A 24,832-nucleotide genomic window follows, 5' to 3' on the forward strand; every position below is an offset into this window, starting at 1 on the left:
AGTATTTTTTTTTAATTACTTACAGGAAGTGAACTGTTAAGAAAAAAAACATAATACTTGCAGACACATGTCTGAGTTTCTGTATGAATTAATATTTATGCATATTTTACGACTGGACAACGCCAGACGGCCTGCTAGCTTTCTATAAAACAAAAGCAAACAAAGCACGAAGAGAAAAGTCTACAAGTGATTTGGACAAGTACAGAAATTCCATGGTGGTAATGAAACTCTTGAAGATGAACATATGGCCTGGTTACGTTTCTAAATTTTTGAGATGAGGATTGGTTATTTGTATTGTTCAAACTACTGTTCGCATCTTGGGTGTCATTTTCATGTTTTAATCAATGTAACTGCCAGAATTTCATAGGGTAGGCTTGTAAATAATAACCTCCAGAATACATACAGAAACTCAGACATGTGCCTGCGAGTATATGGTGCATTTTAGATCATGAAGCAGATATCTGAAGATTCAGAAGATAGAGTACAGCCATGTATTCTTGGCGTTACATATAAAAGGACCCTACATCAATAGCAATTAAGTTAGCTAATATGGATTTTGACAAGGGTCACATTGAGTGCATGTCATAACCCAAATCTGCTAAAATGAATCATTCCCAGGATTGAATCAACGATGGCTGACATGTAAGGTCAAAACGAAGCGGAGATTAGATAAGTTAGACAAAACAGAGGTATGAGTCGAGATGACAAATGATGTCACGTTTTTCCAGCTGAGAGAAAACAAAGATTTTTGAATGGGTCTGTCAGGTGAAACCAAATAAGAGACATGGAATAACGTGTGTCCGTCACGAGTTGTCTAAAATAGTTGACCAATAATATAAAAAGAAATCTTTGATAATCGCTAAGTGTGAAATGTTACACTGACCTAAAATCTGTCTGTGTATTTATTTGTTTCTCACAAAACAAAATGTGACACAAGGTCGGTTTAATGTGGGAGATAACCAGCTCCCCTCAAAAGGGGATTTTGCAAAAATAAAATTGCTTACCCCCTCCATTGACTGAGGACAATTAATTTGAGTGCAGCATCTGTGCAGACACCACACTTCAGTGACCAGCCCAGTACAAGTACCACGTGTCGTCTGTCTGTGTGTCACTCATTTCAGTTAAGTGAACTAAATAACTAAATAATAAACTAAGAGAATATTATTATCTCTTTCCAGATTCAATTCTCTCCAATAATAGAACTTTTAGCGGATGTTTCCTTGTGTCCTTTCTGCATGAAAAGAAATTTTATTCGTCTAGCTAAACTGATGAGACAATTGATGGACACTCATAGATTGCAGAGACCACGAGAAGATGAATCATGCAGCAGTGAAAGCTCGATGGAGAATCGAAACGACAATGAACGGCAATGAAAGACCCACCTATGTTTAAAGAACTTTCTTTTTAAAATGAAAATATAACAACATTGATTTGGTGCAAAGTGACTTGGGCCCACCATATGGAGGCTTATTGCAAGCTAGAGTGTTACCTTGATAGCTGATGTGCTTGCTCGCCTTCTTAACAGTGCCAAGGAGTCAAAGTCAGGACAAATTCATCGCTTCATGAGTTGGAGGTAGAGCTGAACCATTTTAAATTGTAGGAGTTAGATTAGGAATTGGAGTCTAGTGTTTTTAGCAATATTGGACAGAAGTGGAAGATACAAATGTTTAAAAATAAAATTTTCAGCATAGGGTTAGATTAAGCAAAAGAATAGAAAATTCCAATAGAAGTAAAGATTAGAATGAGGCCTATGTGTCTGGGATCTGGTGTCACAGAAAGTGTCTTCGGCGTGAGTGAATTCTCTCCAATAATAAAACCTTTGCAAAACTCTCAATGGACGTCTCCTTGTGTCTTTCCTGCATGAAAATAAGCTTTATTTGTATAGCAAAAACTGGACAAAACTGCAATGATGGAGAGAAGCATTGGCGTCAGATAAAAATAACAAAAAACCCACGTATATGTATAAAAAACATTGATTCTTTTGAGGAAAGCATAACATTGGTAATGAATAGTGATGGGACGATTCCAATATTTTCCCCCGATTCCGATACAATTACTGATTCCGTACTAAATTCCTGATTCCGATTCTTTATAAATCTGTAGTTATTGAACTATAAGATTGTTATTTCTCCCGATTTTCACAAAAACACAGGTTAAATATGCAGATATTTTCCTAAACGTCAAAATACACTTGTGAAGGAAGATCTATCAATTTTAGCTTTACTGGTAATTTTAAAATCAATAAATATTTATTATTTTATCATTATTACCAGCAATGGAAGATTTTGGTTTAAACATAAAAATCAAATAAAAAAGACAGTTAAAAGATCGTTTTGGCATCGGAAAATAGGCATCAATTTTTCCGATTCCAATACCTCCAAATCTTCCGATTTTTCCGATTCATGATTCCGATTGTCCCAACACCAGTAATGAATGCTTGAGAGCAATTGTTGAACATAACTCACATGGAAGTGGAGTTTACTTGCTTCTCAACCCAAAAGATAAGGAAAATAAGACCCCCCCCCCTCAATGGGGCATGTTGGTTGGTTAGAAAAATAGTCAAGAACAAACTCATTTGTATTTTGACAGTAGAAGTGCCTCAGATCATTGACAATAAACCCATCTCCACTCTCGAGGAGATAATCCCTGGAAGGCTACACCGCCTAGGACCAATCAAAACCATATCTCATTCCGATGAAGAAGGGTTTGGTGGTTCAAGTCACCCCCTAGGCTGTCAAAATAATCACCCAGTCGAATCCTGGCTGGTTTGAAAAACTAGTTGTAACTAGGTGCTTCGAAATGTCAGATAAATGGTCTAAGTTGTGATACACATTATCAAGGGACTGTTTCCTTGCAGACTATAACATGTAAGTCTATGCATAAATGGTCTCTCAACTTGGTTTCTTGACAGGGCTTAGACAAAATAATCTTGGTTATAAATGCCCTATTAGAATTTTGAAGAGTGGGGAGGGGATCATTTTATGTTAAACTTTCTTTTGCTTCTCCGTTTGACGCTAGGCACATAGAACTGTCCATCTGTTAAACTTTCTTTTGCTTCTCCGTTTGATGCTAGGCACATAGAACTGTCCATCTGTTAAACTTTCTTTTGCTTCTCCGTTTGACGCTAGGCACATAGAACTGTCCATCTGTTAAACTTTCTTTTCTTCCGCCAAATGTCTAGCATCAAACGGAACTTCTATAAACAAAGTTTCATTCCAATAGCATCACATTATGTTTCTGGAGACTTAATCTTCCTTTAAGGTCATCAGATCTCCGCCTGTCTTTTAAAACTCACATTGCACATCCAGCGTATCATTCTCATATCGTTTCCCTTCATGAAATGCATATCTTCAACCATCACCGTCCAGGTTTCACTTCCATATGCTGTCACCCTGCATACACATGTCTCAATCTTTTTGTTGTGTTGTGTTATTATGGTGAACCCATTCCTCTCTCTGGACACTCACACACGACTCAAGTCAACATAAGAGAAACAACTGTAAAAACAATCCTAACAGATTATCCAGACGGAAACTCATTGCATAAACAGTAGGAGTCTTGTTTTTGAATTTTTGAGATTCGATGCCTCTGCTCAGTCTTGAAAGATTGTAGGGGCAGTCTATGCATGTAACTGTGAGGCAAGGGTTGTGCAATCTCCAGCCACACCTCTCCTGAATTGGTATTGCTTGAGTCAAATGGCAAGGAGAAATCCAGGACGATTGGAAACAATGCCGAGATAAGCTGAGAGCACATACAGAACCTGGAAATACCAAATGGTCACCCATTTGATACTGGCCAGGCTTATCATTGCTTAATTTCAATGAGCTGATGGGAACCGGTGTGTCAACTGTGATTATGCCGTATATATTTTTTTGAGATGGGGATTGATAATTTGGATTATGTTCTCATTCTGAGTGTTATCCACAATTCTGTTCAGTTTCCAAAGTTCAACAGAAAGATTCCAGAGTTTGACAGGTTAAACAAGATGTCAGGAGGTTCGATTGCCCAAAATACTGTGAATAACACACAAGTTGTAAACAGTAGACTGAATGATCCAAAATTCACATCAGCGGAACACATTTAACCTGATGATCACCTTTATGACTGCGCTGTGATATAAGTGATATAACAACACAAGACAAGTGTGCATGTGTATGACTTTTTTTTTTTTTTTTTTTACAAAAGAGTCATTACTTATCAAGGCCAAGAGGCCACTCGAAGATAAGGGTTAATAAGTGTACAGTGGTCAAGGGGAACATGTCAGTCATCGTTAGTTGCGAAATTTGGTAAATCGGATTATTTAAGGGATACAGCTCATCAAGAATTTGTTCACATTGGACTTGAAGATAACCATATTGTAGTCAGTTGGAAAGCAGGAAAACGAAACAGAGTTCCACAGGCGTGCAGTTCTAAGAAAGAAGCTTTGTTCATGGAATCTACGTTTAGGTTTAGGCACAGATAAGGAGTGTGGGAAATTATTGATAGCGGTTTCAACTAGACGAGTATTTTTCATGAAAGTCAGGCCAGGGGGAACCATAGATTGGAGCTCAGACGAGCACTTGCCATGAAAATAACGACAAAGCAGAGACAGGCTCACGACATCTCTTCTGTGGAAAAGAAGTTCCCGGGAAGAGAAAAGGGCATCCCCCACTAGGCTACGAATTCTATTTTGAACTCTGTCAAGGCAGGATACTGTGGCGTAGTATAGAAAGAGGAACTTTAAATGTTGTCCGCTGCTAGCTATCTGGTCACGTCGATTCCCAACAATTTTCTTCTCAGCCCACTCTACTCTTTGATCTCTCTTGAGGAAACCTACGAACCGCTGTTCCAAACTGGCAACTGTCCTCAACTGTCATAAACTCAAGATTGTCCATAAACTGTTGTAAACTGTCATAAAGCTCACTACCACTCTTAAAACTATCTGTAAACTATTGTATTTTATCCCCATTACTGCGACATCTTGATTAACAATCCCATTTTAGCTGCCTTTGTGTTCCTTGGTGAACAACTTCCTCTCCATTGTCTTTCCGCCAACTCCATAACCTTTGTTCTACTGATAAACTTATTTCCTCTTTTTTGTTATAATTTTTCTTATTTTTTTATGGTGGGGAGAGGGTGCGTTGATAGTATCACACACACTTCCATGGAACTGCTTCCCTGCATATTACAGCATGATTATCTTCAAGTCTAATGTCAACAAATACTTGTCATAAACAGTCCCCCCCCCCATGAATATCCAAACTTTGTTCTTCCATTAATCATTTCCAATCCTATAATGATATTTTTCGTTATCAAGCCAAAAAATCTATCCATCTCATATCTGCAATTGGCTTTTAGCCTTGATAAGGCACTTGATGTAAGTACTTCAATAATGTAATCATTTGAAGCAAATTGGTAAGGCGAAAAAACTTGTTAAATGAGTACCGCACGAAGCCAATGAATAAATGCCTGTTTCTGAGATCGGTTGACATTTTGCAAACAAATTAATAATCACTCTTTGTTACATTTTAACATGATTTTCGCAAAATGACATTTTTGTTCGGTCACAGGTTTGTATACCATATAAATATACTCCCTCCCCATTTTTTTTTTTTTTTTAATGTAGGGAGAATTCTGGATAAGATCCCCACCTAATAATTATTGTCAATTATTACCAGCAAATCACTTAAAAGATTTCCTCGGTAAATGATATTTCAGTTCCCATATACTGGTCTCCACTTGCGGATTCTAGTTGCGTGGTTGCAAGGCCTCTTATAGGTATCACCTTCATGATAACCAATTATTTCTTGTTTTTCTTCTTTCACAAAATTTTCTTTCGTAGGTTTTCGACTTCTTTCCCCAAGTAGACACGTTTGATTCCACGCGGAAGATCTCGACACTGAGAGATGTTTAGATGTTCCAAATTTTTCCATTTTCTTAGCACCATTCTGAAAAAAAAAAAAAAAAAAACACAAAAAGAAAATTCATAACTTTTAACCAAAACTAAAATTTGGTTCTTGTTCAGAATTTTCCCTATGTTAAAAAACAAAAATAAAAAAATCTGTATGAAGAATGTACCCATGACAAAACAGAAATATCATATTCCAAAAATCACATAAATTGATCCAGTAGTTTTAAGGAATTAATGGGAATTCATAGGTATTACAAGATAAATCTTGCAGATTTGAATTATATTATTTCCCTTTGTTTTTTAGATTATTTTCAAAATGGCGGACAAGATAGCTATTGCTTTGTTACTCATAAAATTTAATTTTTTTAATTAAAATAAAACTACTTGATCCAATTTAAATGATTTTGTAATATATATTTGTTTCATCATAGGTATTTATGTTATACAAATTTAAAAAAAATTTTGTTTTTTAATATAGGGTAAATTCTAGACAAAACCTAAAATTCAAATTATTTAACAGTTTTAATCGCCCAGGCTTGATGGAACAAGAATAATCTACCCTCATGAATACATATGAATAGTAATACACAAATAAAAGTGACAGTCTTCTAAAGGTTAAAGATGTACTTTTCATTACAGGTGACACTAACTCAGAATAAAATAAAGATTACTTGAAATCTCTATTTGGACATGGCTGACAAAATGAGAATAATCTACCCCCATAGATTAAATAAAGGGTTCAGCTTGAAATTCAGTACAGATCCTAGTTATGAGAATAATATTCAAGAAAAGAACAGTCATCTGAATAATCCCAATAATAATTTAATGATCTAGTTATATTAAGGACAACATCTGTATGTATGCATGTACGTACGTACGTATGTATGTAGTCAAGGTCTGGTGTGGATGTGTGTTAAAAGCACACAAATGTCTTAGTGTCATACTGTGCATCTCCCAGACAAACCAACCCCACGTGCACTGACCACTGCCACGCAGACGGGACTCTGATGAACAGCGAGTGTCCTGCGCCATATAATTGAACCTCCACTGCCTTGTGGGCCAAGGTTATTTAACCAAAGGCTAAGGGTGAGGTAACCCTAACAGAAACCTCCAGAGGAGGTTAGGCCCTGTAAGCTGTGGTATATATGACCCACCGGCATGTGGAATATGCTCTGGTGCTCAGCAACCTTAGTCCCAGTCATGAATCAAATGGCATGATGGGTGAAGAGGGCTCCGTAAGCTGTGGTGAAGGCAACCTCTCTAGGAGAAGGAAAACCCTGATATAAAACCTGCGGCGACTGCTGCTTCCAATGATGTTGACTTGCTCTTCTTTTTGGTTCAATGTGGCAGTTGTTCAGAGAGTTGGATTGCCTTCGGTGCAAAGTCTTTCCTCATTATAAAAAGCTTCAAGCACAGGCATTACTTGATATGTAATGGGATACACACTTTTCAATCAGTGTGTATCTCGATAACAAAAAGGCTGGCTGTAGCTTAAAACGGTAAACGGACACTCAATAAGGACTGATGCAGATATGGGCATCAATGGAAATAAAGGCTCTAGAACTTCCAGGGTCTGGTCCAGCAGGTGTTCAGGGCACCACAGCCTGGACCTGGTCATCAGCAGATGTGCAGGACTGTGTACGCATATGTATATATATGTGTATTGTAGATGACCGTCTGGCACGTGCTGCAAGTGGCGCTCATGTCTGCCTTTTTTGAGCCAGAGATGTATTAAGTAATGGCAATACTCGAGAACGAGTTTGCTGCCATCATGTATGTATGTATGTATGTATGTATGTATGGATGGCTATATATGGTATAATCACGTATGTAATTTTTGGAATATGACATCTTTGTTCAGTGACGAGTACATATATTATAAAGATTTTTCTCTATTTTTATTTTTTAACTCAATGTAATTCTAAATAAACACCCAACCCTTAAAAAGTTGGTATTTTGTTAACCATAGTTGTAACCTCGGAATAATAATATTTAAAATTTAGATAAAAAGAAAAGATTCACTCATTTGGGGACAAACAGAGGTGTTTCTGTGGAACAAACTGAATTTAAACTTTGCACACCCAGATTGTCAGTTCATGTCATTAACCACTGTCACCTCACACGCCTGTTGCATGCTGGTTCTTTTTTTTTTCTTTTTTTTTTTTAAATTTGATTTTTGTAAATTGAATTATTTATGGTGTTGTCTATTCATTAACTAAATAAAAGTGTTTAAAATTATAACATACTTAAAAAAGGTTCTAGCTCAAAACAAAAATTAAAATTATAAGACTCCCAAGCAATGCAGAATAGGGAGAGTTAATCAATATCTCTCTCTCTCTCTCTTTCTCTCTCTCTCTCTCTCTCTCAAGTGATTTTGTCTTTGTGAGGAACAGTCTCTACCAAACTACTTTGTCAATTTTTGACAAACAGACTTGAAACTTGATATATAGAAAATTTGGACTTGAAGATGACCATATTGTAGTCAGCTGGAAAACAGGAAAACTGAAGAGAGTTCCACAGGCGTGCAATTCTAAGAAAGAAACTTTGTTCATGGAATCTACATGGAATAAAATAATTAAACAAAAAAAAAAAAATTCTAACAGATTTACGTGAAAGGTGTGAGGGTAATTTTACTTACTGAAGGATTTCCAATGACAATTCTGTATTGGAGACGTCCATTCGCGTGATATCCGAACACCCAGAGTCCACTAAATTTTGAATCAGTTTGTTGACTTGACCTCGCGGAAAAGTACGAGACAGATCCAAAGTATCTAATGTATCGGCCCACTGCAAAAGAAAAATATACTTTAACTTTTTTTTTTTAAATATACTAACAGGTCACCGTTTATCAAGGTGCAAAGGCCACTCAAGGATAAATGTTAGCATGTTTGTTAGGTGGATGGTGAGGATAGGTAACAATGGTTGAAACTGCTAGAATTTGATTATTTAAAAGGATGGCTCAACAAGAATTTGTTAACATTAAACTTGAAAACAATCATGTTGTAGTCAGCTGGGTTGTATTTTGAAAGAAACTTTGTTCATGTAAGGCTCCATTTAATTTTAAGTAAACAGAGGAAGAAAGGCAAAAAAATGTTGGAGTAATATTAGACTTTTAGTTTTTAATCCAATATTTAAAAAAAAAAAAAGGCTCATATAATTCACCTAATATTTAAAAAAAAAAAAAAAAAAAAAATTCTGTATGATATATATAGTCATGCCAAAATGAAAATATTATATTCTAAAACTCACATAAATTGATCAAGTAGTTTTATTCTTATAAAGAAAATCATTTTTAAATGATTAATGAATTTGTATGTATATCTTGTAAGTTTGAAATCGAATTATCTCCCTTTGTTTTCATTAGATTGCTCTTCAGTTACCCCAAAAATTTGATTTTCTAAAACTAATTGATCAATTTACGTGGTTTTTGGAAGATGATATTTTCATTTTGTCATATTTCATACATCATACAGATTTTTGTTTACTTTTGGTTTTTAATATATGGGAGATTCTGTACAAGAACAAAAAAATGTAAATAAAAAAAAATTGTGAAAATTATTTTTAAATTTAAAGTAAAATATTGTAACTAAAATAGATAAAAGTTCCTTTTTCTCCTTGATGTAAGTGTTATTGGTCCCCCCCGACAAAAAGAGGGTGGACCTGTAAATTCACCCTCGTTCGTCTGCACTTTTCTCAATAGCTATGCCTTGGAATTTTTTGAAATTTTGCACAAACATTAAACATGATAGGAGTAAAAAGTAACAGAATGGATTTTCCAAGAAAACTCAGGATGTACCCATAGGGGGTACCTTTCGGGTTAAAATGGCTAAAATTGACACTTTTGTGCTAATAAAAAAAATTGGATTTTTATAACACTTTCTGAAAAGTTGTAACTAGCTGATTTCTATATAATTTTGTTTGTCTATACTTCGCGATAACTCTTAGGTGTGCCCAGGGGCTCTTTTGGGACTATTTTACCATATTTGTCCAAAATTTTCTGTTTATGTCCATTTAGCAGTTTTGTATGGTGCTGAACACAAATTTAAATATGTTAAGGCCTTGGGGACATTTGGGGCTAAATGGGGGGGGGGGACAAATGATGGACCAAGCCATTTCTTTTTTTGCATGGTACAGAACTCAAATTTACATATATTAAGGCCTAAAACTGCACCGTTTGTTCATTTTAACCAGGATTTGATATCTCCTGGGGACTTTTGAGGCTAAATGAGGGAGGGGGGACAAATGCTGAACTTGGTCATTTTTTTTTTATGCCTTGTTCACTGGGCATGTATGGGGGACCATGCATGCTTCACTTGTTCACGTTAAATTAAAATTCATAAGCGTTACTTAAAATTTAAATTACTAAGTGTTACTTAAAATTGAAATTCATAAATCTAGAAAGCCTTTTTTTCAAATAAATAAACATTTGTCTGAGATCAAATTTTTGGTGATATGATACCTTCCTTAAGGATAGAATCAGTTTGTGCCTTTTTGTTTTCTTAAAATCCGCATCATATTGGCTTTCCAAAATTACTGATTTCAATATATATAAAATGCATGCGTTGAGAAGAGACAAATACAGGGTGGAACAATAAATTTGTCACCCTAAAGAAAACAACACTACAGATTTATTTTAAATTCAGGTAGTCATTATGTAATAGAGCTGACATCTATTCAATGTAGCCACCTTCAGCCTCAATCACTGCCTTGATATGGGTCTGGAACTGGGAGCATGCCTTTTCCACAAGCGCTGGCGTGAGCTCGATGAATACTCGGCGGATAGCAATGATCAGGCTGACTTTGGTGTTGTGGGGGGTCATGTTGGTGATGTTCTTAACGTATGATCAAATGAAGTAGTCCAGTGAGTTCAGGTTGGGGGATGAGGGAGGGCCAGTAAGAGAAGGGTATAAAGTCGTAGCACTCTTTCTGAACCCAAGCCAGGTCTCCTGATTGCATTAGAGGATCACCACACTCTTCAGCACATCCAGGTACACTTTGGTGTTGACTTTCGAGCCGATTTCGAAGATGTGAGGTGGCATGATGTGGCCTTTACTTGAAATCACACCATAGACTATAACTGTGGCGGAAAACTTTGTTGAGCTGTGCCCTCAAGCGTTGAACCATCCAGATTTTCATTTTGATAGTGTTGGCAATGGTCCTGTTGTCATAACTTAAATCAGTAGAGAGCATGAGTTATACAGTGGTGCATCTCTGATCTTGTTCGTTGAACATTGTGTCACTTTCAGACATTATAGAAGGCTCCTATCGCTCTTGGGATTTGTACACAGCTGGCCAACTAGTAGATGGTCTGCAACAAAAAAAGAAAACCGGTTTTCATCAAATGGAAATGGAATCATGTTGTCTTTTCTTGAATGACAATTTTATCGTTCCACCATGTATATAATTCATTTCACACAAACCAATCATTCCTCCTGATTTTATGAACATTTGAAAATATCACCATTGAAGAATAATGCACAGACTGTACTTTTCTAGTTACACATGCCACGAGGAAAGAAGAATAAAAATAAAAAAACACAAACTGTTTCTACTTCTGATGAAGCCGTCATATCACCAAAAATTTGATTTTAAACAAATAATTATTTGTTTATTTAAAAACAAAAATCTGATGCGTTGTACTGGCTTTCTAGCCTGTTACTGCTTTAAAATAGGTTTTGTCTGTGAAATAACCATATAAAAATGATATAAGAACTCAGTGGAATCTTTCATAGATTTATTTAACAACTTACGATTGAGATTATACAAATTTTAACCATTGGATGTGCAATGATAAAGTCTTTCGATCGTCTCAAAGTGTCATGGCCGACTCCTGACTTCAAAATCTAAGGGCGATCACTCTTTTTTTCCGTCCAAGGGAAATAACTATTTTCTTACAAATTTCAACTGTATTTACAGTTAAGATATTTTCAGTACCTAATTGATAAAAATGAGAAATATATTTAGTCAACAAATATTTTTTGATAAAATTGATATTTTTCTGAATAATGTAAAAAATTTTACTTTTTGGTCAGAAAAACGAATAACACGCAAAAAATACGAGTTTATCAACATTTCTATGAAAATAATGTCCATTGTATTTTAAATATAGAACTGACCTGAATGAGATAAATTAATAAGTACTAACTAGTGGAATCTGTGGAAATTCCATAGTGGACTCTTTCATATGTAATATATTGATGTTGGCATTCTGTGGATGTTTAGCATAAATGGAGACGCTCTGATATTATTGTATCTATTTACAATGCCTCCCCACGGGACAGAGTTAGACACCAGGGTCGTTTTTTTTTAACGTGGAGAAAAGGAACAAAAATAAAAAAATTGTCTCAGTTGTGAAGGACTGCTCCTCCACTGAAAAGAACAAGAAATGGAAGTGCAGCATCTGAAGAACAGATACTACACTTTGATCTTGGCCAATTGTTTAAACTGCAAAAGTATTTATCTAGGTTAGCAGTGTAACCCGAAAATATGCTTAAATATGATATTTTAATTTATGCAGATTTTGTATATATTATTATCGAGTCAATTTTCTATCGATTCTTATATATTATAAAGCTGTGATTTTAAAAATAAAAAAATATATCTATATGATTTGGGTGCATCAGCTTGAATCGAAACTAAAACCAAAACTTATGAAGAAAAAAATATATGTATATATATATATATATATATATATATATAACTTGAGTTCCTTCAGCTATAATTGAAACTCAAATCAAAACTTATGAAGAATTCTTTGTAAAATTACATATAAAAAAAATAAATAGATGACTTGAGTGCCATCAGCTATAATTGAAACCGGGATGAAAACATATGAAGAATTCTAGAGAAAATTATTTATTCCAAGAAATGAAAGATCATAACAATCAAACGAGTCACTTGGGAAAAAAAAAATGATGTAAGCATGACACACAAAATAACACACACACTATCGTATTAATATATAGATAAACACTCAGAAAGTAACATTGTGCTACATAGTTCAATACAAATAATAAAATCACACTTTTTATTGTCCCAATACAAAGCGTCCCTTTTTGAAAGCTGGATTTTCCTCAAGTCAAAATTACTTTTGCGTCAAAGCCTCCCCTCGTGGGGAGGCAAGTAAATTTGGACGGACCACAAAAAATCCAATTTCAAGCTTAATTGCAATCATCTGATCCATGGTGTTGGTTGGATGCTCGGATGCATCTAAAAAAAAAAGAAACGATTACCCCCGCCCCTCTCTCTCTAACAAAATGACAAAACAAAACTGAACAAAAAAAAATCCAACTGTACCTTTGCAAAAGTGACACCATCTGTAATCACAGTCGCTGGCAACTGGAGGTAGGTGAGTTTATTCGTAACAATGTACGTCATTGTTTCAGGTGTAATAGCACCAAAATTGGTGAGATCCAAAACTTCAAGATCATACGTATTCCTTAACACCCTAAAAAGAAAAAAAAAAAATCCATTAAATTAAATTAAATAAAACGAACAATATTTCCTTTAATTATTGGAACCATTTATGCAAATGCGTAAAACTTTATGCATCCCGAGAAATAACTTATTTGCATATCAGGTTTGGTTGAAATCTATCAAATCCCAAACTATGCGGCAGATAAAGAAGTATTAGGGAAAGCAGGCCTACGAAGCATTCAGTTGATGGTAATGAAAAGTTGTTCCCGATGGGCAGGTCACATTGGCGTAGGGATGATGGTCGTCTGCCAAGGCAATTATTCTGTGGTGAAATGTGGGAAGGAAAAAGAAGTGAATCAAAACCTAAGAAGAGATTTAAGGACACAATAAAATCTTATCTAAAACAATCAGGACCATCTGTGGACCAATGGGAAAAAATGGCTTTAGGTAGAAAGGGCGAAAGGTGATATATGAGAGCATAGAATCTTTTGAGAATAGCCGTATATAGTACAGCGCTTGCAAATGATTGATTCGCAAGGGCGAACAGGGTCCACAAAGTCACTACATTAACAGTGACATGTGGGAAATTATGCATATCTCTTGCTGGCCTCAAAAGCCATTTGCGCTAATGTGCAAAACCTGTCTTGGACCCTAATAATAATATTGCAAGTAAAACGGATCTGTGGCAAAATTTGTTGCACTATGGCTGGCCTGAAGAGCCACTTGTAAACACACCCAATTTGAAAGGGGGGGGGGTAATGGGGGGGACGCACAGAGGACATGAAATAAAGGAGGTGGTCGTGCTCAAAACTGAGAGGACAGCCACCATATCAGGTTTGTTTGAAACCTATGAAATCCCAAACTACATGCAAGAGGCAACAGCTTAGTTGAGAGCTTCGGGATTTCTAAATATAAAACACACTTTTTTAGTATCTGCTAACATTGAACATTTATTGGTAAGAAATATTTCAAAAACTAAATTGACCATGCAATTAGGTTTTGTTTTGCTAATAGAACAATATATTTTTGGAACAAATTGCAATAATAATTCAAATTGGCACTTATGGCAGCATTTAAAATTAAAGAAAATACAGAAATGTCTGTATGATGTACATACCAGTCACGGGACAAAGATAAAAAATTCCCCAAAATCACATACTTTGATTTAATAGTTTTTTTTTTTTTTTATTTAAGAAAATCAAATTTTACCATTTTGATGAGCGTGAAAAAAAAAAAAAAAAACGTCCAACGAATCTATGGACAAGGGCAGACAACCCTAATGCATGTGAAAACTGTCAAAACAATCACTGATTACCTCCCCTTGTTATGTTCTCTAGAGAAACATGGCATTGTCTGTCACTTATCGGTAAACAATAGCAGATTTGATTTTTGTAAATAAAAAAAAAAATACTTGATCAATTTTTGTGATATTTGGAATATAAAATCTTCCATTCAATGACAAGTAGATACAATATATAAATTTTTCTTCATTTTTGTTTATTGCTTTGAGTGCCAATCTGAATAAGAACCCAAATTGCTTCATCAGATTAAAAATTATGAATTCAGGAAAAAATGGTGAAAAAAAACAAAAAAAAACAAAAAGAATTTAGGAGATTTTTGCGTGGTCTCCTAAAATATTCAGTGGTTCTTTTTTCCAGTTGTAATTCTATAAAAAATAACTCGTACACCACCCGACAATGCCCAGTGAAAATACACTTTAATTAGCAATACACATGAAAAAATTGAAATAGCTTAAAGTATTTCAATATTGGTATACATAGAAAGAGCTTGATGAGCTAAGAAAGAATCTTTTTAAATTTAAAAAATCTGATTAAAATTAAGGAAGTTATGACTATTTTTGTGCCTCACACGTTTGGATATTTTCCCCTCTTTAAGACCATATGCGTTTCGTTACATTTTTTACACTACTTTTTCAGTAAAAATGTCATATCTTTGTTCAAACACAAGACTAAGCAATGAAACTTACCGTATAAGTGTATTTTTGTACAAGGAATCAGAATATGCAACTGAAAATATCCAAACGTCCATGGTTTCCAAATAATCTGCAGTAAATGTGCATAAACATGCTGCAATTCCTTAAAAATGCCATGTATCCATAAATAGAAAAGAAGTTGGAGAACTCAAAGTTGAATTGTAATGTGCATTACGTACAAAAAACTTAAATCTAAACATAGGACCGTTTAAAAATGAATATATTGCAATATTTCTTTGGTATTATTGTAGATTAACACCTTCTGTTTAACTCCACCCAAACCCTTCTGACCACCCCTCCAAAATGTGATTCTACCTTTTTAGGCAATTATGTATGAAATGCCATGAAAAACTTTAATGAAAGATAAACAAATTATTTTAGAATTTAATGTAAAATAATTCCCCATTACAGGTCATTCTAGCGTTTTAGGGCAGTTAACTGTTTTTTTTTTTTATGGGAGATAAATCCTGTATGCTTTTTGTTTAATTTTTTTAAAGACAATTATGTGTGGTTTTAAGAGGGTTTCTATGCAATGAGAATATGGGGAGGGTTGCCATTCGGACTTTGAATTAATTGTAGGGCTAAGGAAAATTATGTGGGAACATACTGAAGACTCGACAGAAACAAAAACAATATTAGAGGGGGGGGCGGTTAGTTTTACAAAAATGTAATGTAAAATAATTCACCATTTCCAGCATTTTAGGGCAGTTAACCAATTTATTTTTTATGTGCATTTTTCTTTAAGGAAGGATCTATTTTTTGTTTGTTTGTTTGTTTTAGATGCTTGTATGTGGTTTACAGAGGTATTTTGTTGGGGGGGGTTGCTACTCGAACTTAGTGTTATTGTTAGGGTTAAAGAGTGTTTTAGGAGGAGACTTGCCACACATAACTTGAGTAGGTGGGTTGCTAACAGTATTTTGTTTTACTATTTATTTTTAAGTCGTTACCAAGACTTCAAATATTTAAGTGTCAACTGACATTTGTCTTGTTCTCTGGAAATGCTCAACAGTCAACACTATTTGTGCGTTTGTATTACTTGCCACAGAGGTCGAAAACGTTGTCCAAAAAAATAAAAAATAAAATTATAACAAATAAATGTTATGCAAAGCATGTTTTTATTTAATGTAACATGTTTATTCAGCTCCAAAACCATACAGTGCTTACCGATGTATTGGAAAGTTAAAAATGGCGACCGACTATCTCTTTCACACGGTAAGTTTGGGAAAATGAGTTAAAAATAAAAAACTAGATAAAATACTGTTAAAAACCCGCCGAATAGTTTCTAACAGTATTTTGTCTATTTTTTTTTTATTTATAACCCATTTTCCCAAACTTACCGCCTCAAAGAGAGTCGGCCACCATTTTAAATTTTCAAATACATCGGTAAACTATGTTTTTCGAGCTGATTAAACATGTTACATTAAATATAAACACTAAAAACATATCCAGTTAGGTAGAAAAGTAACTTATCTTGCCTTTGATAACATTTATTTGTTATATATTTGTTTTTTGACAACTTTTTCAAATCTATGTGTATAGTAGTACAAACGAGATTTTCATACATCTTTTAATTTTGAAAAAACATTTGTGGCTGTTCGCAGTAAAACATTGTTTTAATTCGCTGTTCAAAACTAATGCAATGAATAAAAGTGCATGCAAGCTATATATCTACAAAAGTTTACTTTGTTTTTTAACCATGTTTTTAAATTTGACCAGAAATGTGAGAAATTATAATGGATTCATAATGCCGAATTGGTTGGGATTGTTATTATACATTCTGAAAACCAAATAATTCTAAACTAATGTTATTCTGATAACATTCTCTAATTAAACATATCAGACCATTTATATTCATATTTTCATGCTTTTCTTAATTCGTTCGTAAATAAAAATGAAAGAACGCGTGTTGTTTACACTGTGCTATGAATCATACTACAACTGCTGCAGTGCTGCTGCTAACTTAATTTGACCAAACTCGAAAAATAAACATTTTTTTTGGGTAGGTCCTTTTAAATTATTATCAATTACCGCGGTCCTACTGAACATAAAATAATACTTCTAATTGATGAAGATAGTAAAAAGAATGATTTATTTACTAGTAGGTGTCTGATTAAATTTTTTTTCAAAATGTTCGATACTCGTCATATTAAAATCTTATTTTTAACACAACAAAAAAAGAAATGGTCAAAAATATTTCGGACACTTGACAATATTAAGATTAACACCTCTTCTGATTGGTTTCCAAATTTCATAACGAAATTCTTCATACAATCATGGTACGGGCCTTTAGAAAACAGGGAGGGTCATTATAAAACCTTACCAGAAACGCCATTTTATGACGTTCACATTTTTATCATTTTATTTGCTTATAACTCTTAAAATATATAATGTACATCCATATTTATTAATTCATTTGAAAGTATATTCATTTCCGAACAAAACAGTAGTAATTTGAAGACTTGAAGTGCTTTGGTTTGAAAAATATGGCTATTTTAGTAGAACTACCTTGAAATCTGTGATTATCCAAAGCGTTTTTTTCGTCCGTGTGTATTACTACTTTAATATATTTTAATTTATGCAGATTTTATATTCATTATTATACAGCCAGTTCTCTATTGATTATTATATTGTACCCAATATATAGCAATGATTTCAATAGTTAAAAAAATATATCACTTGGGTGCCAATTAACTAGGATCAAAACCAAAAAGTTTTGCTCTCTCTAGAGGTATTCACTATTATATGACCTAAGGACTGATGGATCTAAAAACTTTAAAAATTAATGCAGTTTAACATATAAATGCATATTTATGCATGTGTACAGAAGCACTTTAAGTTGACTTACGCCTGCCAAGTTCTAATTCTGAACCCTTAGTAGCTATTTTTACTTGCCCGGTCGTAAAATATGCTTAAATGTGATATTTTAATTCATGCAGATTTTGTATTTATTAATATAGAGCTAATACTCTAATGATTATTATATTGTACCCAACTCTGGAACTCTGTTCCGTCTGCCTGCTTCCCACCTGACTACAACTTGGATGTCTTCAAGTTCAACGTTAACAAATTCCTAATGAACCGCCCTCTTAAGTAAACACTTCATTAAATCTCCACACTAACGTACTGTACTTGCAATAACCCTTATCCCTGAGTGGCTTCCGGGCCTTGATAAGTGGTGACCACCGTGTAAAAAAAAAAAAAAAAAAAAAAAAATATAGTAGTGGCTGTCCAGCATGGCCTGGTCATAAAATATGCTTAAATATGTTACTTTAATTTATGCAGAATTCAAATTCAAATTTATTATTACAGAATCAATTCTTTATTAATTATTAGATTGCATTCAATATATAGTAGTGATTTCAAACGTTAAAAAAAGTGACTTGGGTGCTATCAACTAGAATTGAAATCAAAACATATAGCTCTCCAGTATTATTTGTTACCATCTGAGCTAATTCCATATGCATATAAAAACTTTAAAAAATAATGTTAATAAACATATAAATGTTTATTTACACATGTGTAGAAGTAACACATTTAGTCGATTTATGCGTGCTAAGTTCCAATTTTTTTTTTTTTTTTTCAATTTTGACCCTCTTAGTTATTTTTACTAGATAAAAATCAAATCGAATTTATTCCACAGGTGCAAATCCTCTACATATTAAGTTTCAAGTTTGTAGACCAAAAATTGACAGAGTAGTTTGGTAGAGTCTATTGGATTTCGGGAAGCATAAAACAACAATCTTAGTCTATGAAAATCAAACATAGCTTAAAGGGGAAATAACTCTCACATCTTAAATAAATCAGATTACTTCTAGTTTTAGACGCAACTGTTGTCAACTATTAATAATTGAAAATAAATTAAATATAAATCATATATATACATAGTTGGGGACTCACTGTGGTGCACCAGGAGGAAGCTTTACATGCCTCCCCGCAGTAACTTAGTCCACAATAAATTGTAGTCTACATTGCACCGTAGAGAACCTACTATTGATTTTATGAAATTATATTATATAATGGTTTGAAATAAAGTTTAAAATTCAAAAGTTAAGTATTATGCTTTAATTGTACTCTAAACAGAAACATTCATTTTAAAAGCACCTTGCCTTATCAAAGAACTTACTGCTGATTTTATATGCAGAGTCCTTCTGCTTGTGTGGTACCTTTTATATATAAGTATATACATGTGCAAGTAAGTAGATATGAAAGAATGTCTTACCTCATCAAAATATTTTGAACTGCATCATGTGAAACCTGGTCGATATTTAAGCTTAACTGTTTAAGGTTTTGAAAACCTGGTGATTCAGCCTAATAAAAAAAAAAAAAAGTAAACCATGAGTTTTCTCCCCTTGTAACCACAGCACCTTGAAAAATGTAAGCAATCATTAATCACCATTCTGGGGAAAAACTAAAGTAGACAATATTTGTAAAAAAGGCAGTTTTGTTCAATTTGGGGAACATTTTCCAGTCCTCCTTCAAGGGAGCAAGACTAAATTTACTTTGGGTCATTGATAGTTGTTCCATCTGAATAAATTTTGGTGGATTTAGAGCAAGGTCTAATGAAAAAAATTTGATTTTTGTCCAAAATTCCCCCAATATTAAAAAACAAAAATAAAGAAAAATCTGTAGGATGTACATACCCGGAACAAAACAAAAATATCACATTCCAAAAATCATGTAAATTGATCAAGTAGTTTGATTTTTAAATAAGAAAATCAAATTTTATCAGTAACAGAAGATCAGCCGTCTTACCTGTTATTTTGAAAACAATCTAAAACGAAGGGAGATAACTCAATAATTACAAATTACATATTTCTAGTAATCGCTTAGAAATGATTTTATTTATAAAAATAAAATTACTTGATCAATTTACATGATTTTTAGAATGTCAATCTACAGTAAATGGAAGAGCAAAAAAAAAAAAAAAAATTGCTAATTTGGTACAAATTTCAAACAAAGATCTTACTTTTAGATAAAAAAAATTGAGTGTTAAGTAAAACAGAGATACAAAAAGGGGGTATATATATATATATATATATATATATATATATATATATATATATATATATATATATACACACACACACTAGTAGGGAGGTCTGATGTTGCTTGGGATTGAATGATGGTCAACAAATGTTTTATGCTCCCATATTTTTATTATCATCAAAATCGGTAAAATCATCCATTTTTCAATCACATCGATTGATTGCCTGCTCTAGTTGGGGCTTATTGCGGTGCACGGAGAGGAAGCTTCACATGCCTCCCCGCAATGACTTAGTCCAAAATACATTGTATTCTAGATTGCACAATAGAGAACCTACTGTGGATTTTATAAAATTTTTTATATGAAATGGCTTGAATGAAAGTTTATAACGAAAAAGTCAAGTATCATGGTGCAATTGTGCTCTAAACAGAAACATTAATTTCGACCGTGCCGCTGTTATATCAAAGAATCTAGTGCTGATTTTATGTTGGGCCTTTTGGCTTGTGTGGTAATAAAATTTCTCAAATACATTTGTGATGTTAGGCTATATAAGGTGTTAACTGTGGTCAAAATCGCCTGTTCTTTCTTTTAGTAAATTATTTCGATTATTGATACTTATTGAAGACATTCCAATATAAAGCCTATCTAAGAACACTACCAGGCACATAAAGTACCTTTGTGTAAAATTTCATAAAATTCGACCAAGCTGTTTTGAAGTCTATAGGGAACGAACACGCAAAGTTCCTTATATATATATATATATATATATATATGAACAAATGATTAATAAAACATTAGAGATTAATAAAACATGAGATTACTTTACTTGTAAATATTAACTCTTTAATATTTATAATATATTTTAAGTTTACCATTTTGATTACCTTGGTAAACTTATTGTAATTTTTTTATATATATATATATATATATGAATAAAAATAAAATACCAGCGATGGTTGACGTTATGTTGTTTTGAAAAAAGAAAAACCGAATGAATTTATGAAATGATCAACGTTTCGTCCTTATTGCAGAGGACATCTTCAGGATATTAAAACGAAAAAGGCAAAAAAAGAAAACGATCATAGACCATATGAAAATGAAAAGGAAACAGTGTTAGAATACACACACATAGTTTCCTTCCTGATATGGGTAGGATTCTAACACTGTTTCCTTTTCATTTTCGTATGGTTTATGATCGTTTTCTTTTTTTTTGCATTTTTCCTTTTAATATCCTGAAGATGTCCTCTGCAATAAGGACAAAACGTTGATCATTTCAAAAATTCATTCGGTTTTTCTTTTTTTTCAAAACCACACACACACATATATATATATATATATGAGAGAGAGAGAGAGAGATAGTTCTGTTACACATAAATAATTTTTTAAAAAAGTCTTACCATTTCTTCCCGAGAAATCTTTGGAAATACTAAAGGGCAATTGAATATTTTTAAAATGGATAGTTTTGGGAGAGATCTCTGCAGGTCTTCAATGTGGATGACAAGACGACAGCATTTAACATTGTCCAATTCAAGACTCGTAAGGTTGTGGCAGTTCAGCTGTAACAGAAAAAATAAAGAACAATGGAGGAAAATTTCACTGTAAAAAAACAAAAAAAAAACAAAAAAAACAACCACAAAACAAAAAAACTTTATTTGTTACTGAGGAATTAAGTAGCTAGAAAAATATAATGAAGTAGTCTAAAAAAAGTAAAGTGATTGACCATCGTCGAGGGAGACCCAACGACTCCCTTTTCATTGGTTATTACACTGAGATATAGGGAAGAATGTCACTCCTTTCCAAAGACTACTCCACTTACCCTTGATTCTCACCTTATAATACTAAGTGTTTCGCAAGGAGATATTGTACCATTTATTTTTAAGTCTTTAGCATGACTTGATCGAGGATTGGACCCCAGTCTCCCAGCCCATTAGTGAACACTTTAACAATTATGCGAAAATAGACTAGTATGAGGTATGTACAAATATATAATTTACAAATTATTTTAATTATTAACAATCATTTCCTAATTTTTATGTTTTTTTTTAATGATAATGTATTCAGGTATAGCTTGAAAAAAACTAGAGAATATCATTATGGGTAATACACACAAAGGTCGGAAGATTATATATGTATATATATATATATATATATATATATATATTATATACTAGCAGGCCATCCAGCATTACCCAGTTGTAAGATACGCTTAAATATGATATTTTAATTCATACAGATTACATATTTATTTTTATAAAAACAATTCTCTATCGATTATTATATTGAACCTGATATATAGTAGTGAGATCAAAACTAAGAATATATATATATGACTTGGATGCCATCAGCTAGAATTGAAACCAAAACATACACTTCTCCACCCTCATTCCTTAGCCTCTGAGATGTCCATATGCATATATATATATATAAATTCTTTTTTAAAAGATAGAATACCCTGATCATTGAAGACAAGATTCAAGCAAGAGCACACAGTTCACAGAAATATATACACACACACACACACACACACACACACACACGGCATAAAGTTCCCTTATATATAATAGTAGATATATACACATTGACATATCTGTTCTTGTCAGATCACTAAAGTTAAGCAATAATGAGCCTGGCCAATACCAGAAGGGCGACCATTTGGGAAGGCTAGGTGGTGTATATACCGTGCCAAGATGTAGAAATTTCCAGGCTGGTATCTGGGCGCACGTTAAATTCACTGGGAGAGATGCACCTCCAGTCTTAATAAGGACATGTATCAAGGAGAAAGAAAACTCTGATGTAAAACTTGAGGTCTACTGTCTTGTGGCAGCCATTGCACTGACGAAGATTAGCAGCTGTGCCAAAAAATGTGGTTGGTTCTACACAATCAATGATCTCCCAGAACACATACTGAAATCATTCGTTGACATCTATACTGATGACACAACCATCTATGGCAACACATCAAAGGCAGTAAATGATGAAGTTCTCTCAGATTCTCTCTCCTCTGATCTTGAACACGTGGTATAATGGGGGAAGAGGTGGCTGGTTACTTTTAATGCATCTAAAACCAAGCTCCTATCTTTACATCATGTAAATCAAGAAAGTTGCCAAGATTGCTGGAAAAATGGTAGGATTCTTCTACCACTCCAGAAGATATCTCACCCCTGATGCAATTCTCTATCTGTATAAAAGCCAAGTACGTCTAAGGATAGAGTACTGCTGCCACATCTGGGTAGAAGCTGCTAAAAACAGCCTATCCTGCCTTGACAGAGTACAAAATAGGCTTCGTGGCCTAGTGGGTGATGCGCTTTTCTCTTTCCTGCAACCTCTCTCCCACAGGAGAGACGTTGTAAGCCTGTCTTTGTTTTATCGTTACTACCATAGCAGGTGCTCGTCTGAACTCCAATCTCACCAATCTTTCACGATAAACACCCGTTTAGCTGAAACCACTGTCAAAAAGTTTGGAGAGAACTGGAGCTACTTCGGCGGCACACTTTTTTAATAGCATAACCGGGATGAGATCAGGTGCACATGCTTTTGCAGTGTCAAGATTCCTTATGATAGCATGCACCTGAGCAGGGGTGATTTTCAGATCATCTAGTGTGGTGTCTGTCTGCAAAGGAAAGTCAGGGAGGGGGTGGTTATCAGAGTCCAGTGTGGAGTTGGAGGCAAACCGTCTGGCAAGCAAGTTAGCCTTCTCAGTTGCTGAGCAAACAACCTCATCATTGTTAGATAGTGGGGGAATTGCTTATTGCCCATTATTTACTACACTGTTGTAGATTTTCCAGAATTCTCGGGTTCCTAATTTCTGTGCTTCGATGCGTTTTTGGGTCGTTTCAGTAAATTCCCTCTTAGCTGTCGCTATTTCTTTCTTACAGTTATTTCTGGCTTCTATGTACTTCTGTCTGTTTGAACTGGACTTATGTCGGTTAAATTTGTGGGACGCATGCTGCCTTTGCACTATGGCAGCTGCACAAGTTGAAGTGAACCATTGGGGAGAGTGGGGTTTGCTATAGAATTTGCGTGTGGAAACATGTGCTTCAATTGCCGCTTTGAACCATTCAGTGGTCTCATTTGCACAATGTTCAGCAGGAAGTGAAAAGATATTTTGTCATGGAGCGTCCCTAATGAGGTTCCTGATGGCTTCCCAGTCAGCCTTTTTATAATATCTCATTGTTTTGAGCAGTGGCTCTTCAGTTTTGGCTCTAGAGTTTAGGGCGATTTCAACCATTACCACTGCATGATCGGCAGTCCCAAGACATACATACATACACAACTATATACATGCATATATATGAAAAATAGGCACATATATACATATACATAGATATACAGATATATACATAAAAACATAGGTACAAATATTTACCTTTTAATTTTTCGCCTTTTGGTATTAAATAACCTGAAATGGGTTGATATGCCAGAAAAAAAAAAAAAACAACCAAACCAAACATCATGAATAAATATTCGAAGAAATAAAAAACTTGAAAGATAAAATTTTCTTCAAAATTACCAGATTCAGCTTTATATAACCCGAAAAGGGTTGATATGC

At 34.0% G+C, this 24,832-nt stretch overlaps 1 protein-coding gene across 1 annotated transcript in view; it reads right to left on the reverse strand.

Annotated features, from left to right (window-relative positions):
- Nucleotides 1-4,115: 4,115 nt before the first annotated feature.
- The window catches only part of LOC145247444 (F-box/LRR-repeat protein 6-like), a 69,020-nt gene continuing 48,303 nt past the window's right edge, over nt 4,116-24,832 (reverse strand). Inside the window, exons 7-11 of the mRNA XM_080109215.1 lie at nt 21,681-21,839; nt 19,519-19,607; nt 13,187-13,337; nt 8,529-8,677; nt 4,116-5,927 (exon numbers count right to left, since the gene is read on the reverse strand). Coding sequence (XP_079965341.1) covers nt 5,801-5,927; nt 8,529-8,677; nt 13,187-13,337; nt 19,519-19,607; nt 21,681-21,839 — 675 coding nt within the window. The 3' untranslated portion in view covers nt 4,116-5,800. The remainder of the gene's footprint in view (nt 5,928-8,528; nt 8,678-13,186; nt 13,338-19,518; nt 19,608-21,680; nt 21,840-24,832) is intronic.

This window comes from Euprymna scolopes, chromosome 25 (genome assembly GCF_053919585.1).
Source record: "Euprymna scolopes isolate OS-2025 chromosome 25, ASM5391958v1, whole genome shotgun sequence".
In the NCBI taxonomy this organism is placed as follows: domain Eukaryota; kingdom Metazoa; phylum Mollusca; class Cephalopoda; order Sepiida; family Sepiolidae; genus Euprymna; species Euprymna scolopes.